The sequence below is a fragment of the Diorhabda carinulata genome, chromosome 4, assembly GCF_026250575.1.
Source record: "Diorhabda carinulata isolate Delta chromosome 4, icDioCari1.1, whole genome shotgun sequence".
Classification (NCBI taxonomy): Eukaryota; Metazoa; Arthropoda; class Insecta; order Coleoptera; family Chrysomelidae; genus Diorhabda; species Diorhabda carinulata.
Window position 1 is genome coordinate 2,546,987 of NC_079463.1, and position 19,013 is coordinate 2,565,999.

Sequence of the window (19,013 nt, forward strand, 5' to 3'; positions counted from 1 at the left end):
AATCTATATTTATATTGTAATATAATAATAATAAAACACAAATAATGCCTTATTTTATTTATACTAACAGTGAATAAGTACCATTAATCTCAATATATTTGATGAAAGATATAGAGCTTTCTAACGACTGTACGAGTTTAGACGACACCATCTTAAAGTTCTTCGTTCTGTATTCATTTACATACCAAAAGTTGCGTTTCGAGTGTTCCATGTTGTGACAGTTGACAGTTCCGTACTGCAAAACACTTTCGGGACGCTCTGAAGTAGTAGACAACTTCAATGTTGACAGTTGACAGTTTTACTTCGATGAATAACCTTAAATTATTTGTTTTATCCGAAGTTTTGTCTAAATTAATGAATAACAATGAATGATGATGAAAAATAGTTAATAAATTAATATTGACATTGCAAATATCATTTAGTACATTATATATAAAATGTTTATAATTCTCTATTATTTATTTTCTTTCCTCAGTGTAATTGAAACAGTTTTGGATCTTACGCGTCGTCTAAAAAATGTTGTGTACAAATAACTATGTGGATTGGGGATTTATATGGGATCGAACCTCCACCGATATGGTTGTTTGAAATGTTAAAATACTTATTACGGATTGTGTAGCAATGCGGATAACTTACAATGTGTAAATTTACATGAAACCTCTTACTTTTTAAGGTTGAAATATTTGTTACGATTATTGCGAAAATTATGTCGAAATTTATGTATCTTCTGCTTATTCAGCTCTTTCTATTAAAAGAAAATTACTTTGAAAGGTGACTACGTTTGAGTGATGATATTAGAATCCGAAGGCTAAATATAAAAATTAATAATTAATTATTGATCAAACAAAAACATATATTCATAAATAAAAGTTGTCAATGTTAGATAATATTGTGTTGAAGTCTCAAATTAAGTCAAAACGTTGACATCTATATAATAAAAGATATAAAATAATTGCACGCCACTGAGCTACAAATTATCTATCAACTTTATTATAAGAATTTGGTTCAGTGACATCTATTGCTGAATTATAAAGTTAACATAAAATTTATTATGGAAAAATCTGCAGTGGAAGAATTCTTTTTTACTTTTAGATACTTCTGATTACAGTTAAAAATGGTGGTTGAGTCAACAAATAAATATTGTTAATATAATTTCGTTAAATGGTAATTTCCACATTATGTTTTATTTTTTGTTGATATCGGTAAGTAAAATAACTTTTTTCAACAATCTATAGCCTGATCTAGCATTCAATAATGGTAATATTCATGTCAAGTAGTTATTTGAATTTATTGTTATACATCATGAAAAACATTTATGACTCCTAAGTAAATTATATATTTGTAATAATAAACTTACTTACGAGGAATGTCTGTGAAGGTCTTACAATGAATCAAATTGTTTAATAATGTCATACGTAAATAACAGTGATCTAAGTTTTAATTCTTCAAGAAATTAAAAGGAATCTGTAATGATCAAAAGTGGTGTAGATTTCTATCTTTAATTAGAACGTTCTAGTATATCTAGCGCCAAAGAGATGACGCTGTAGTCTATATTTTAAAGAAATTTATATCCATATGGGGAATGAATAATTTCAAGTCGATTAGACTTACAGTAAAATACTTTTTTTTGAAAATTTGGTCAATTGTTTTTATTATTTTTTAAATTAAAAATATTATAGTCAACATACAGAATCATATATTCAATAGATTCAATGTCACATTCTTTTTGAATTAAAATATTAATGAATAATTTATGTCGGAAAAGTAGTGGATTTTCATGTCATAAATTGTGCTTAAATTAGCTAAACAAATCAAAATATTAGAAAATTTAATCATTATAGGTAATACGATACATATGAATTGATAATTGGAAATTCTAAAGACTATTTCAAAATATAAAGTGGAAGGAATGTCTGATTACTATATTAATAGTTTATTGACTTGCAAATAGATGTCTCTACACTCGTATTTAGTTTATTTACACAGTATAGATATGGAGACAGATATTTTCGAAAAAGTATTACGTGTCATAGTTAAAATATTAAATTAGTTAAAATACCAATAATAATATTATTCAAGGGGACCATGTGCTAAGAGGATGTCCAAATATTTACTTGACTATGATTTATGCTATACAACAGTCACTGGGATCTAATTTTTTTGATAATACAAAGTTTATGGTAGGTTTCATTAGATACATTGTAATTTTAATGATTACTTTGAAATTTTAATATTCTTATAAGTATTCTGTCATTTTCTAACCTTGTTTTTTCGAAATTCCGTGGAAACTTACCTTTTTTATCACAAACACGCTGTAATTTTTTTGGATTAAAATATTTATTTGTTTACCTCATTTTGAGTTAATATCGGAAGCATACGTCAAAAACAACTTTTCTACAAAAATAATAAAAGATTAATAATATTTTTGGAAAATAAAATCGACAAAATGAACCCTTTAAACACGTGACATTAAACACCTCACGAAACGCTATGTTGTAGCTGTCATTTCCGTACAAACTTATTTTGAGGTTAGGGAATACAAAGTTTCAATAACTTTAACTTAATTAAGTCATAACATGTTACGTGTGGTATATTATAGTAGATTTTGAAAAATTCCTTTCTTTTACTATACATTTATAAATAGATACATCAAGTTTTGCTTGATACTTACATCAAAATGGTCTTCAGCGAAATAATTTTTTTCACTTTCTTCGTATTTTTATTGTTTGGAACGTATATGAATAATTTGTCTGGCGTTTTTATCGTTGTACTTTTACATTGGGGCACTATACAGTATTTATAATACGAGGAATTCATTATTTATTTAAAAACACAATTGACTGTCATAAACAAACTCAGCTGTTTGGCGAGGTGTGACATCATTCAAGGCGCCATGACAGGCCTTTGACGCGGTAAATTTCAAATTCATTTCTAAAAACTCAAAATACTAACGTAAAAAACCTATTTTTCTTAAAATAATATATTTTTGGTTAGAAATAGATGCTAAGCTATAGTTTTAAACTAATTTTGTCAACTAGCCTATTATTGTATACAATTTTTAGCTATTTTACATAAATATTATACTGGATGTGGAGAAAAAACAGAATCGCACTCAGTGCGTAAGTATATTTTATGCATTCTCCACGGAAAATCAAGTTATTAAATACAAGTCACGTATCCGAGGATGTATTATTTATTTTGATGATTAATAAACCGGCGAAAATCTGGACCGTAGGCCTCTGTCATCATCGCGAGATCCTGTACGGTAGCCGGAACTCATCTCTATCACTCTCTACGTTTGCCCCTTTCTTCTCTCCAACATCGTCGAAAAGTGATCTAGTGCACTCTGGCTCTCATAACTTCATTCGACCCGATCATGGCTCTCTCGGGACTCTATGACAAATGTATCCTTCCGCCAACTTCAAATTAGTTCCGTAGTCCATGCGTAAGGAGTGACAGGAATAAAGCAAAGGCGATTGGAGAGAATTTTAGTTGTTTTTTTATTGTTCAACAGGGAACAGGCTATCAAATAAATATAGTTAATTAAAAAAATACTGTCATAAGATCGTACTGTATCCTAAATAAAAAAATTAGCATTAAATTTTATCTCAATTTAGTACGTGGAAATTGTTTGGGGTACTAAATTCCAAAGAATCTTCAAACCAAACCCCGAAGAGGATAGTCCTGACTATCCAATCATAATACCGTATCTAAAATAAACCGAATAATTTGATAAAAATGTAGTTTTGTGATGAATATTAGTTTAGTCAGAAATACTGAAAGTAGATTGTCAAAAAACGAAACACATACCGGACTGAATCTCGTTTGAAGAAAAATGAGCAAAATAAAAATGATTACATAATACATTCGACGTGTTCGTATACACAACAGAAATTTTACGACAGTAAGAAGGTGTGCGAATCTCTCATATTTTGTAGTCTCTCAAATGAGAGAGACAGCCCGCAGTAAACTTATAAATCGCATTTTATAGCTTTATAGCTTTCCTCGCGGAAGCTAAATCGAGTGTAGCAACCCTTGTGTTTAACAAAGATATTCAAATCAGTTTTATATACTCGGGTAGTCTTGTTTGCATTTAGTATTCATCATTGTTCCGGAAATTTAGGTCAAACCGATTTTTGAATTTCTTTTCGCGCACAGAGATGGATTAAGACAAAAATGAATCGTTATATATATATTTTAAAAATATCCAAATAGCTTGAAATCCAAAACATTAATAAACAAGAGAAGAAAGATTTCTTCTAATTATTTATTATGATGCTATTTACATAGGACAAACATCCCAATACATACGAATTAGATTGAAAAGACAACAATGAGGATTGGGATTAGGATTGTCAAAGTCAAATGATTTTTTGATGTTGTCGAAACTTAAAACACTTGTTTTATAAGACCAGTGTACTTCATATGTCGTTATTTTAGCTTTTCCTATTCGTTTTTTTTCCCGCAAACATGATATATTGACTCAAATACGGATTAGTTAAATACCAATGACAGAATAAAATCGTTTTTTTATTCGGCTGAAATCACGAGAGTCTCAAGAAAATAATTGCGAAAGTCAGAAAAAAATACACACTTTTTTCTTCCTTATTCGACCAATATGTCCCTTCTACATCTCGCTCCGACGAACGAGATGATTTTTACAAGGGAATAGCAACGGAGATGATTTTTGCTGGGTCGAGGCCCATGGGATTCTCAAACCCCTAGGCTGGACCCCTTTCGGACGCCACCATCCCTCGCTTTATCTCGGCCAGTGGCGGATGGAAGAATTAATAATTTTTAATGGGATTTCGCTGGGTGATGGGGTTTTATTATCTTTGTCGATGTACGTCGTCTTGAAGTTACGAAACAAAGGAATTGAATCGAAGAAATTTCAACGCTGTTCGTATTATATTCAATATAATAAAATGCAAAATATCCGGGAGTATTTATTGCAAATTTGTTAAAAACATGGACTAACACGAAGATTGTAGTTTTCGCAAAACGGACGAAATTTCATTGTTTATTGTACACAATATGATGTACAGTTTGGTGAAATCATTTTCTAAAAAAATATTTTTTCTCTAATTAGTTATAATCACGATTAACGTTTGCTTACATTGTGATGGAACGATAAATTTCAATGCATTACAATTAGAAACACACAAAGAATATTTTATTAACGTAAAAAGATAAAACGGGTATGATCTACGATAACAATAATTTCCTTTGTTTATCGACTTGAATCACCTGCTAATAATAAATTATGCTGCTAATGAGATAGTAAATTAACTTTTTATTTCAGTCCAATTAATCGACGGTTCAAATTAATTAATACGCAACCTGATTTGGTTTTGGTACAGATAACATATAGGAAATACGGTATTTTATCAATTTTTTGGTTACTGAACTATAAATATTTGTAATATTTTCATCAGTAGAAGAAGCAACATGATGCCAAATCGACGTATTTTGTTATTATTTATTATACAAATTATCGGTGTTGTGTACGGTAAAGCTGGAACAGGTAAGCGTCGTGCAAAATATAATAAACACTCGTTTCTATTTAGTAATGTATCTATAAGATGTTATAAGTAGATTATAAATATTTAGAAGTCAAAGGTAAATAGACAGTATTTCTTTTAGTACATACAAAAAAAGTTATAAAAGTAATATTTATAAAATAAGTTGTGAAAATATTATAAATCTTTATAATCTACATTTCTGATGTTTTAATTCATCTTTTAACATCAAATTAAAAGAATAGTAACTTTGTTTTATATATATTTATGCTAAGTCCGATCTATGTATATCAGAATTGGTTATTAATATACAGTAGTGGTCAAAAATATTTGTCTACTAGCTAGTTTGTGTGATACACAATAAATAAAAACAATACGATCGATTTTTGATTCATCTTTGGCTTTTATTATTTCAGTACACAATTTAACATGCTCTGTAACAATTTTGACAAATAATTATTCTCTATTTGGTATATCCTGAAGATACCCTGGACTGACAGAATCGCCAACGACGAACTACTAAGACGCATTGGTCTCAAATGAAAGCTGTTGACAATTATTAAGATAAGAAAAAAATCTTACGCAACGACAAATACCTACTGCTACAGAACATGATGTAGGAAGGTGTAGAGAGAAAGAAAGGCATCGGTAGGAAGAAGAAATCCTGGCTCCTGGACATAAGAAAATGGACAAATCTCAGCTACGAAGAATTGTTTCATATTGCGAGGGACAGAGACGTATTTAAAAACGTGGTCGCTAACTTTCGATGAGATTAGAAAAAGAAGAAGATTTGGTCTATTTTCAGATTATCCACCAAGAAGTGTAATCAATTCAGGACACTGATTTCCCCGTCCAAGTTGTCCCACAACTCAATCGGATTGAGGTCGGGCGATAGCCAAATTATTAGTCTCAGTGCATTCTTCGTTTCCAGTTCTTTCAGATATTCTTTGACAGCTTTAATAAATGCTTGGGATCGTTGTTATGCAGGAAGATAAATTTGTCCTTTAATACCTTTCAAAAGCCTCTCTTCAATTTTTCCCAGGTCTTACAAAACATACCGAAACCATCACCGAGTTTCCGCTGTGTTTCACACTTAAACATGAATCTAACATTTGTTTTTCTTTTGACCTGCACACAAACATCCTCTTTGACCAGAAAACTTCAAACTTTCACTTATGTTTTTTAACCCACTGCAACCTCTTGATTTTCTTTTGTACTCAAAGGAAGATTCTCAGAATCATTGATCTGAGCTGCTATTTTTGGGCCCGTGGTTTCAGGTTTATATAAAAACAAAGTTATTATTTTTAAATTTAATCGATGTATTATGGAATGGGCGAAAACATTTGACCGGTAGTGTAAATAATTTTGTTGTATTCTGAAGATGATTCGAGAACTTAAAAGCTGTTGTATATTTTGTAGGATGTACGATAAACGTATTGAATAATACAAATGAAAAGTATTTTCCAGTGATGCTCAATAATAGATCTTCTGAATTCACTTTCATAATTCCAAATCATGGACAAATTCCTCTGAAAACCGGAGATGGAATAACGTTTCTTTGTCCGGAGAAAAATTATTTAATACCAAGTAAGTAAACTGAATAAAATCTATTCGCTAAATTGAAAGTCTTATCTATTTGGGATACAAGTGACAGGATATCATATCCTTGAAGGTATCAAAGATTGAAAAGAGAGAAGTAGAAGACAATATAGAAATTTATGAAGTTAGTCGTGTCCTGTATAAGTTCTGAATAAATCATAAAATCGACAAAATGAGCAAAAAATCGTAATACAATCAACATAATCGTTTAATATCTAAGTGAAATTAAGATATTTTGTTGTATGTGAAAAATCTATTTATTTTTCATTAGGAATTTGTTTATTTCATGATTCTTCTACATGCATTTTCTTAATAAGCAAACAAAAAGTTCATAATTATATTTCTTCCACTTTCCATTTCTTTATATTATTCGAACAAGTTTGAAAAATGGTTCCCTAGGCCGGCCCTGTCCAGCTGTTATAGAATTTTCAATAATTCGGTGAATTCGCGCGGTGTCTTTCAATTTTTTTGTAAATGGTGGAGGCACAGTTGATGAACTTTTTTATTATAGTGTGTAAATAACTTAAGGACGTAAGAGACGGAAAACTTAACAAAATCAAAAATTAAACGAGAATGGCCGCTATTCTAATATCGTATAAAAGTGAAATTATAAACAAACATTTATTTATTTGGAATTTTCTAACGGAATCGATTAACCTGATACAAATTTAGAATAAATAACAAGACAAACAATGCAGACAAAGCAAATACTAGTTTATGGCGAGCAGTTACCACAAATAGTCCTTGAAAACAACTATTTATTGTTTATATACTAATAATTTATCTGAAAACTACACTAAACGAAGAATATTGTTTTCTTATAGCCTCATGTTTGAAATTGTTCAAAGAAAATCAAAATATTTAAATGGTTGACATGATAATGGTTAATTCTTAGTTTACACATCATGGTTTATTCAATTTCAAGAATATAATATAATAGAATTCACTTTTTTATCGTAAATTGTTATTCCAGCTCAATCAAATTTCACTTACGCCACATGCGTTCAAAACACAACTTTGAAAATATTCAGAAAAAATTATAATTTTGACGAAATATTGTGCGCCAAAACAGTTCACGGCGATGTACAAAAAACTAATAAAAGTTGCGGCGACGGATACGGGAAAATTATAAATATCGGTTATAGAGTCACTCAAAAATATTTCAAACAATTAATTTTGGTTTGCTATGACGATAAGGAAGGAAAAACTTTATATACACAACATATCGTCCATGGTGAAGAAATAGCAAGTAAGTATTCAATTTTATTATAAATAAACGTTTATAACAGTAATTATTCACATTAAATTTGTTTAAACTATTCGCATTCTACATCACTAGTAAGTAAGTATGTTTTTATAGCAACTTTAATGAGAATTTGCAGTTTGGATCTTTAGCAATGTCGAAAGTTATTTCTGGAGATAAAAGTTGGCACTAGATATGACACTTTTAAAAAAGGAGTCAATCAAAGTCTCTCTCGACAGCTTTTTGCTTGTTTACTGCTGATTTCCGTTTCAGTTGTAGACATCTGTTGATGTTGATGAACTTTCTGGAACATCTTTCTATTATATTTCCATGTTTTAGCGTGTTAATCATTTATTTGTTTCATAATTATCATCTCCTTAGCTTTTCTATGATATTTTCTCTCCTGAGTGTAAAATAACAAGCATTATGAAATATTTATGGTTCAATATAAAAAATGTTCCATTATTTTGTTATTTATATACTTTTATTTTCCAGATAAATCAGATTTCAAAGAACGGCTTCCGTTTTCTGTAGACGGTTTGCCAGCCGATGTACCTGCTAACGTAGCTTACAAAAAAGCTTATCAAAAATCGAAGTTCAGTAGTTTATTAGGTAGTTCTCGTCAAGCTGAACGTTTTGTAAATAAGAAATCTTTCCTAGCTCGTGGTCATCTTTCACCTGACGCTGATTTCCTATTCGCAAGCTCTCAACTCACAACTTACTTTTATATCAATACTTGTCCGCAATGGTAAGTGAAGTAAATGTTTATCATTGTCGTTTATTTATATTTTAATTAAATTATGTTTATTGGGAATATTTTCGATAGGATATACTATAAATACAAACTCTACTTCCGGAATTGATTATAAAATTATCACGTGTGAGATATTTATTTCGAATTGAATGTGATATTTAAACCAACATCAAATCTACATTAAGTAAAAAAACTATAAAGTATACTATATAAACTATATTCTTTCTATAAAATGATTACTTTCTTACTTCTTCAGAGACCCCGTCTCTCCATCTTAGCCTTGGTCACACATTTTACTACTTGTTGGTATGGCATCAAATTTCTTTATACTGGCCACGCTGTCCAACTGTTATACTATACCTGAAATCGCTTCAAATAATCCTAGACTAAGTACAAAGTTGGTTAGGTTAGGTTAGGGTAACTCTATATAGTTAACAACTACAAGATTTTGATCCTCAAAAGGAAGCAATCAGGACCAAAACTCAAACTTAAGAAATCACAATTTAGTCACGAAAACAAATTACTTGTATTTACACTCAAATTTGAACCAATTTGGTATTATGGTATCAATACTGGAGCACTGCTAGTAGCTCCAACATTGACAAGACGGCTGAAGCAGATCAAACCATCCAAAGTTGGTTAGGAAAATGACGTATGAAAACTAATGATAGGGTAACAACTCCAAGATTCTGATCCTGAGTATGCATATAGAAAGAAGATTATGGTGGAAAAAACAAATCTTCTTCAAAAGGAAGCAATCAGGACCAAAACTCAAACTCAAAAAATCACAACTTAGTCTCGAAAACAAATTACTTGCATTTAGTCAATTTGGTATTATGGTATCAATACTGGGGCACTGCTAGTAGCTCCAACATTGATATATCATCCAGAGGTGTCAAAACAAGATGCTACAACATCCAAATAAATTAAGAGGAAACCGCGGGACGGCTGAAGCAGTTCAAACCTTCTCACCAGGCTTTAATCAGACTGATGGATATTTTAAATCGATGAGAAGAGGAATATGCAGTTGGTTAACTTACTTATGTAAAAATGTTAATCTCTAGTCATTATTGTCACTTAGACATATTGTGTGATTAACGATTAACTATATGGAAGAACCGCGATTGTCCGACGAGATTGAAGTGAAAGAAAGCGTGGTAATTGTTTCGGGAAACAACTCACTCTATTATCTAATTCCTCAAATCATAATATTTCTAAAGACATAATACTTTTATGAGCCTTATTGCTTTTAGTCAATGGAGAATCCTCTCCCCCACTGTAGGATCTTCCGAGCCTCAATGTATTGGAATCAAAGCTCTTCCGCTAGGTTAAATCCAAGCTTGGTCACGTCGTCGGCTTGAGTCCCCTATGTCCAGTGACTCATAGCAGCTCCACCTCTCTTTGCAGCACTATAGAATCAGCTTTGAGTTTACCTCGTTTACTCATATATATTCCTGCTTATCTTTCTTAGAGATTCCTTCCTTCTGGGAAGATTGACCTCGTATTTCCTGTCAATTGAGATCGACCCGTGCAATATTGACAGTTTAACCCCTGATGATTTTGGTTTGTGTAGAATACTCAAGCCAAAGTTTTGTATTAAGATTTGAGGAATAAAAATTAAAGAAATTGGCAGCTTTTTTTTTATTTTTGATTTGATAACAAAATTTTTAGGCAAAGTATAAATGCTGGTAATTGGCTGCACGTCGAGATGTCTATTAGAAAAGCAGCAGAAAAATATAATACTAAATTCACAATAATCACCGGAACCCATGACGTCCTTGAACTACCGGACGTGAACGACAACCCAATTGAAATATACTTGGTGTCGAATAAAAAACTACCAGTACCGAAATTTATTTGGAAAGTGGCCTTGAACGAAGATACGGGAAAAGGAATCGTTTTTGTTTCCATAAACGATCCGTTTATTGAGAAAGTTACCAAAGATGATTTACTTTGCACAAATATCTGCGACAATTATGGATGGGGTACGAAATCTTTGGATAATATATCAAGGGGTTATACGTATTGTTGCGACGTGAATGAACTTAGTGGGGTTATTAAAACTATGCCCTCAATCCAAGTAAATGGAATTTTAAATTCTAGCCCATAGTGTATTGTAATTAAAGATATCATATTGAGTATCAAAATATACATAACCACGTAAAATATAATTTTGTTTATTATTTATTCCTAAACATCCCATGAATTTTGAGTTTATGTTGGTATAGCTCAAACACCTTGGCAATTGGTTAGGTTTTCTTTCAAGGAAACTGCTTCAAATCACAATCACAAGGTGGAGTTCATGTGAATTCTAGAGGTTGAATTGAAAAAGGCTGAAGATTCTCAATAGGGTGGTTGGAGTATAAACCGGAAAAATTCAGTAAATGTTAGACTAGAAGCATGGGAAACTTCCGGAAGTGCGTATTCTCGCTTTTTAGTATACTCATAGCCATGAGCAAGATGGATCTACCAGTGTTGAGCATCGCACCGTTATAAGTTTTTTGGTCAATTATAATCGACAATTACCTGGTGTTTGCTTTCAGAAAAGGCTGAAAAGTGGTAACAAACTTAAGCGGCGCCCTAGACCGAATGTCGCCGATGAGAACGTCAGCGCTGTAGAAAGAACACAGACGCAGAACTGTACGCTATTTGGCTGAAGAATTGGACACAAGCGTGCATAGTATTGAGCAAATTACTTATTAAAGGTTCGATTAATGAATAATTTGCTTCGCATGTGGAGTTTGGACGCGTCCTGCAACGATATGAAGACGAAGGTAAAGACTCATTGCTCTAAATAATGATCACAAACTAGAATTGGGTACACCACTATATTTAGACGTTATACTGTGAGCGGAGAAGGTGTTTTGAGACATGAGATAAGTAATTGCGGTTGATTTTCTGACTAAATAACGAGCTGTAAAAACAAAGTAGAACAAATTGGTTTGGAGGAAATTTTTACGAAAAAGACAGGTGGCAAAAGTAGGGTAGAATCTGACGAAGACTTTCTAGAAAAACTGTAAAAAATATCACCTCTAGAACTTAATAATAATTTTTTTTATATCAAATACCGGTTAATATTCGAACCACCCTCGTAGGGTTGAATAAAAACCCAACAATTATAATTATGTAAAGCATTATTTCATCATAATTCACAACTTAACTTACATAATAATATATCACTCATTATTTTTTAAATAGTTTGAATTATTAAGAATTAAAACACCAATAGATACGCCTTTTGCAACATTTATTTTATATCAGTTTGATCTACAGAGGACAAAAAGTTTGATTTTGCAAAACAGAAAATATCAAAAAAATTGTACAAAACGTCTATCTATACAAAAAAATGAACGGTGCTTAAACTAAAACCAGCCAATGAATTTCTAATAGCGTGTGTTGCCGCCCCTCGATTTAATTACAGCTTCCATTCGTCTTGGAAGGCTTCTAAACAGGTTCTGGACGTATCCTTCCTGCATGTTTTCCCAGAACATTTTGAATATCATCTAGTGTTCTTAGTGGTGCCGGATGCTGCCGAATTTGTCATCCTAGATGGTCCCAGACATGCTCTATTGGGTTAAGGTCCGGGCTACGTGGAGGCCAATTCAGTGTGGTTATCTTGACCTCTTCTAAGTACTGTCGAACCACTCTAGCAGCGTGTGGACGAGCATTATCGTGCATTAGCACAGAGTTGTCACCGATATGAGATATATATACATACATTCTAGGATATTGGTTATGTACCTGTCAGCATTTAGAAAGGAATTCCTCCCCAAACCATGATCAGTTTGACAAAAATTAACCTGATCGTGCCGATCACCACGTCGCCTTTATACTGGTACTGATTCATCCGTGAATAAAATATTGGACTAATCTTGAATATTTGAATTTGCGTGTTCTCGAGCAAATTCCAATCTTGCTACTCGATGTTCTCTGGTAAGACGTGGACCTCTAGCTGGCACTCTGGCTCGTATACCTGCGAGCAGCCAACAGATCTGTTTGCAGCCTTCGAACGGTGGTATGCCTAATCCTGAACGCTGTTAACCTCAAATAACGATCATCTACTACCGAAGTTACCCTTCCGCGGCCTTGTCTGGATCTCCTGGCTAGCTGCCCTGTTTCTTGGTAGCGAATAACAACTTTGGATATGGTGCTTCGTTGAACTTCAATTACCCTTTGACTGCGGCTAACTTGTATGAGCGCGATGATTCTAGCGGCTTCTTCATTCGTCACTTGACTTGTTAAACGTTGAGGCACATCCATTATTAACAAAATAAATTTAAATTTTTATTATACAATAACACAATTTGCTTAGAAAGTTCTCGATCTCAATGCGTTCTCCAAGACAGAAATGATTTATCCATTCGAGCATTTTTGCTTCCAAAAAAATTTGTATAAAATTGTGATATTTTTTTACCCGTGATAAGAAACCAGAAATACATATACAGATTGTCCCAAAAAACTAAAATTGAGTATTGAAAATATTCTAAAATACTAGTGATGCGATAATTTTTGTGACTACCTTTTTTTCCAATACTACATCGTGTATATCGTATTTTGATTATAAAATTCGAGATGAATCTTTGTGTTGTTTACGTTTATAAATTCCGTAGAAAAGTTCCTTTTTTACCGAAACGTAAGAGAGCAACTAAATGAAAAACTCACAACGTCACTTGATTTAATAAAACCATCAGGCCCATAGACAATTCCAATTTGACTGTCTATAGAGCGTCCCGAGAGACCTGAAGTTAAAAAGTTTACTTTTGCCAGCGTCTAATAAGCTCAAATTAAGTTTCACTAAAATGGCACTGAGGTATAAGCAGAAAAAAACTGGAACTCTTGCTAGGGGTGTCAATGTTGACTTTGGAAGTTGAACAATAAGACTACGGCGATGATGTCCTTGCGGGCCTCAATTACAAAATTCGACGTTGGAAATATTACATTCATTATTCATATTTTCATTTGCAAGTAAAAATGTCGACGTATCTGTAGCCGAATAATGTGAATTAATAAGTAGACAAGTTTTCTTTTGTTTGTCGGATATTGTTTTTTATTTCACCGAAGTTACATTTCAAGCTAAACTTTTTTCGTTTCATTCTGTATAATTCGATATTTCTTATATTACATAAAAAAGTATCAGAATCGTTATTACAAGATTAAAAGTATAATTATTGTTACAAACAATAAACGGCGCCTTTAATCTGTTTTTAATCAATGGCGGATGCGCTTTTGATGAAATTTTTATTATAGAAGGCGAAAAGTCTATTTATCTATTTCATGTTTTACTTTTTGTTCCAGAACTTTGTAGAATCGCTTTAAAAGACAATTATCTTATTTCGGATTGATTTAAAAAGTCGAGTGAAAAGTGAAAACAAAGTTCTGATAGTTTTTTTCATGTTTTCGGAAAGTTTATATTCTCGAAATAGACAAGACACATTGTAAATTCTTCAAAAAGTGAATTGTTCAAAAGAGAAGATGGGCTATTGGTAGATCCCAATAACATCCCCTTACACATAAAATTGGGGCTTATAAAAATTTTGTGAAGACGTTTAACAAAAACAATGGTGCTTTCCGGTATTTACAAAAAATCTTTCCAATTATTAGAGAAGGAAAACTGAAAAACAACCACTGTATCTAAAACACGTTGGATCACCAAGTCATAGTCTTCAAAGATCGAAGGTGATCAATTATGAGGTTAATTTAGAGGTGGTTATGAGTTTTAAAAATTGCTAAAGTTGAACTAATCTAAAATTATATTAATGACTATAATTTTGGCCCGACTATGAATACAGTGCTTTTTATTTGGCTTTATTTGGAATGAATCAAAGCACCAACGTAAAACGACACCGATTTTAATTTTCTCTAATACCATTTATCTCTCCTCCGCCCTTAAGTAATTTTGTCTGATGCTGCGGAATAATATACGGAGACTAATAAATATACATATAAATTAAAATGAGGACAACGGACGTGTATCTCTATATGAATGTTAAAATAAGTTTGGAAATTGTCAACGACGTAAGTTTAGTCTCTTGGGTATGGCGAGGGGGCCTGGACTAATTTCGCTGCACCAGGACGTCACAGCCCAGAAGAGACTCAATTCATTAGCATAGCAGTAAAAAATAATTTCCCAACAATGGTTAACAACAAGAACAATGTTTGGTTTAGGTTCTTTTATTTTAAATCGTTTGTTTTTGATTTATAAATTTCAAAAAATAAGAATCCTGGTATCAACTAAAAATGAGATTTTCGTGATAAAGTTATTAATCAAAATACCAATGATTTTGTTAAAAGATGAACGAAATGATGATAATATAATAGAAAACCAATTAATTATATAAATCCGGGTGCCAAGAAGAATTTTTTCAAATATCAATTAAAACGTATTTAGATTCTGACGAAAAAAAAATTCGTTGCATCTTCTGACTCGATATGAATCAATTTGATTTTGTATTGAATCTGATTCGTGAAGATTTGAAAATGAAATACATTAACAATTTCTCCAGATGAAAAATAGGCATTGACTTCGAGGTGAAGAAAAAACATTTGAACATTAATATTTGGAAAAAGGTGATTATTGAATTATAGGAAGTTTTTTTCTTAACAACACCGAGTATATGTGAGAAATGAATGGCGATCGCGTCTCGACTTTTTTTTAGGCAGTCGAGACGGCTTGTGGCAGCGTCTCCGAGATGAGCTGTTCCAATTAAAAAGAATTGTACAAGTACTCGACGCCTCAAAGGACTTCAACTACTAAAATAGATGTTTTTCTTGGATGCATACTAGATATATTATTTTAAAATAAGAGGAACTGAATAGAATGAGCATAAAAAGGAACTATAGCTCCATATATGTTATAGATAAAGGAATAAATACTTAACCAAACACGTAATAGGGCGATTGGCATGTTAATATCACAATTATTATTACAATTGGTCATTCATCATATTAACTACTTGTTTTATGTGCCTTGTCCAGTTTTCCCGACGTTGGCAACAGCTGTACGGTTCTCTGCCAAGCAAAAAAGTTCTTTCTTCCAACTACACGGTATCCCTCGATCTTGCCTTTTAAATTCAAGAGTTGACTTTTGAGGTTGCTCTTCGTAGTACATTGTCGTTTGTAATATGTTGTTTGTCTTAGTAAAAGTGTTTGCCACAATGACTTAGCTAGGCCGTCAATGACCAACACTTAGATCTATTATTAACCAGTCAGGAAGCAACGATTTTCCAAAGAAAGTGGGCTGTGTTGCTTACTTCTTCTTCTGGATTTCAGAAGCTTGTTGTCTTTGTTTGTAGGCAGCCTTGCAGTTACAGAAGAGTTGTTTTGGTCCCTTACAGAAACGGCAAGAACTATCTGGAGCTCCTTCCTCGTTCCTCTCCATATGACAATTTGCCGTCTAGCAATCGTACCACTTGGCTTCTTTTTGCTTAATTTCTTCACCTGGTGATCTCTGGTGTAGCTGGATACTCATATTAGAGTAACTTCTTTGTTTACTCCGAATGTGTGCATTCCCTGAGTAAATTCGTCTCAATATCAAGTGCTTGAAGAGCTGGTTTGCTATTTGATCTGAATCTGGATAAATATCTTTACATTCCGGTTACTTTTTGCGCAATCGGCTAAACATTTATGAATTAGATATGTTTTTATCTCGAAAATAGTGAGTTCGTCTGTAGAAATGTCATTATCAAGTATTAATAAACTAATTTGTTTAGATTCGAATCCCAATTGTTTGCGTTCTCTTTTCGACGTATTTTTATCAACTACTTGTACCGGCTTCGATCTTTATTATATATGTCTTCTTCTCCATTTATCTTCCTCCACTAACTATCCCTCCAAAAATTTTTTTTAATAATGTTTTAGTATGTTATCAACTTTCTTATTCGTGACCCAGCTTTTACTACCATATGACACAGCAGGTTGTATAACTATTTTTAGCTTCACTCCTCTTGTGATATCATGGACATGAATGAATGAATGAATTCTTCAATTTCGACACCTTTACCTAGCAATGTTCATTCATTAAACGGGATGTTACACATTTCCTTACTCATTTCCTTTTTAGTGTGTTAGACTTTAGCAAAGTTTTGCTCGTTTGATCTCAACTGAAGCGTATCAATTTACCTAAGAAAGTAACAATAAAGCTACCACCATAAAATTCAATTATTCAGTTTGTTGCGCCGAAAAAAAAAAGCGTAGATTCAGCCGTAACATAGTTATGATACATTACGTTTTAATTCAGCTCGGCTCTTCGATGTAAGAAGCCATGAAAATTAAATGATATGACCTCCCCGGCGACGTAATTCTAAACACTTCTGTTGTCATAAAAGATGCGAAAAAGAACCATTTTGTGTCTTTGAAAAAGAGGTGACAAGGGACGCTGTTTTCAGACTTCAGAATAAAATAATATTTCTATGAGAGTTGAGACGAGAAGGTGGTTATGATACCGATGGGACGGGAACATATCCGTGAGGGACACACAAATAATAAATATTATAATACAAATGGGGGCGGAACTCTGCTAGTAACTGCGCTACATTGCAACACATTGTCAGACAAGGCGTGCTGATGACAGTTTTGTTTCTTGGAAAAAGTTTTATCGACGCACTGGGCCTGTGTGCGCTACTTTCAGTATTATGGCTATACTTAGGATAATTTCCGCGGACACTGATAAGACGTGCCCCCAACTTTGCTTTCATTGCCACTATTATACATTCTAACGTACGATTTTCCAAATTAGATTCCAGAATTTATACAACAATATTCTGCCAGTAATTTTCTGTGAATGTTGACAAAATTTTGAAAATAATCCTCGTACATTAGTAGAAACTACATTTAAATGAAATATTTTGTTATATAGCACTCACTAAAATAAAATAGAACCAGCCAATAACATATTAATAACTAGCAGATCCGGCCACGTGTTGGTGTGGCTGAGTGATTTTTCTATAACTGTAAGTTATATAAAAAAAATATTCGAAGTAATTTACGCAACGAAAACAAAATGAAGAATGATTTGAAAGAAGCGACGTTAAGTGGTATAGGCGAAATAAGACATGTATAGTGTGTAGTCTAAGAAAATTAGTGATTTATGTGGCGCCATCTATGAGGTAGTGCAAAGGACAAAATTTTACAGTTCTCTATAAAAAAATGAAGCGTCATCTGTTCCAGACTTATAAAAACTACGATTAATAACAACAATCAACGTTGATGATCAGTTTTTATTAATTAATTATTAATTATTGAGACTATTAATTTAAATAATAACTATCCTATTTCATGAATTGATTTCATTCGGAACATACTCACAGACAATGAATTTTTATATATTAAGAAAATATTATAAACAATAAAATTCCTGTAATACATATAAGGAGATTTATTTCAATATTTTTCCAAAAATAATCAAATTTTGTTGCCAATTGTCTAACTAACAACTGTATAATAATAACAGTGGTTTTTGATGCCAAAAAAAAAATCGTTAAGCAAGATATTCCTCGATGTCATCCGATATTCCATTTTGAAAGAAGTTATTTAACTATAAGTCAAAATTTAGTACATGCATAATTGAAATTTTATTAAAAAATCGTCAATTACTGAATATAAGGTGTGTATACTGACCATTTTTTGATAAATCAATCAGATCAAAAACGTTTTTAGAGTTCTAGATATCACGAGAAGCGAAAGATTATATTCGATGTACTTCTCTTCATTTTTGAACAATTTAAATAAATTGTTTTAACGTTCTGGCTTGACTGTTATCTTAATCAAAATATTTTTTGACATTGACACCACCTCAATAAATAAATTTCTTCGATTGTTGAAGTATTACGTTTGAGCTATTGAAGTAATCATTTTGAGTCTTCTTGTCTGGTTAGTGTCGTCAAAAAATAGTAGTCATTAT

At 32.2% G+C, this 19,013-nt stretch overlaps 1 protein-coding gene and 1 long non-coding RNA gene across 2 annotated transcripts; one reads left to right on the forward strand and one right to left on the reverse strand.

The window, feature by feature from the left end:
• Positions 1 to 42: 42 nt before the first annotated feature.
• Positions 43 to 1,407, reverse strand: LOC130892966 (uncharacterized). Its single transcript, XR_009059131.1, has 2 exons — positions 1,358 to 1,407; positions 43 to 315 (listed from the first exon to the last, which is right to left on the reverse strand). It is a non-coding gene; the product is annotated as an uncharacterized LOC130892966 (long non-coding RNA).
• On the forward strand, positions 1,097 to 11,286 carry LOC130892963 (uncharacterized). The gene is made up of 6 exons (XM_057798716.1): positions 1,097 to 1,202; positions 5,303 to 5,524; positions 6,939 to 7,106; positions 8,092 to 8,367; positions 8,857 to 9,109; positions 10,787 to 11,286. Exons 2-6 carry the CDS (start codon positions 5,449 to 5,451, stop codon positions 11,223 to 11,225), a joined length of 1,212 nt encoding a protein of 403 aa, XP_057654699.1. The 5' UTR covers positions 1,097 to 1,202; positions 5,303 to 5,448; the 3' UTR covers positions 11,226 to 11,286.
• Positions 11,287 to 19,013: the final 7,727 nt, after the last annotated feature.

Bases quoted from the DNA above. Each gene is read 5' to 3' on its own strand.
- LOC130892963 (XM_057798716.1), top strand. From the start codon at position 5,449: ATGATGCCAAATCGACGTATTTTGTTATTATTTATTATACAAATTATC. The intron at 5,525-6,938 runs GTAAGCGTCGTG...TATATTTTGTAG, and splicing joins GTACGGTAAAGCTGGAACAG to GATGTACGATAAACGTATTG. The intron at 7,107-8,091 runs GTAAGTAAACTG...TTGTTATTCCAG, and splicing joins GAAAAATTATTTAATACCAA to CTCAATCAAATTTCACTTAC.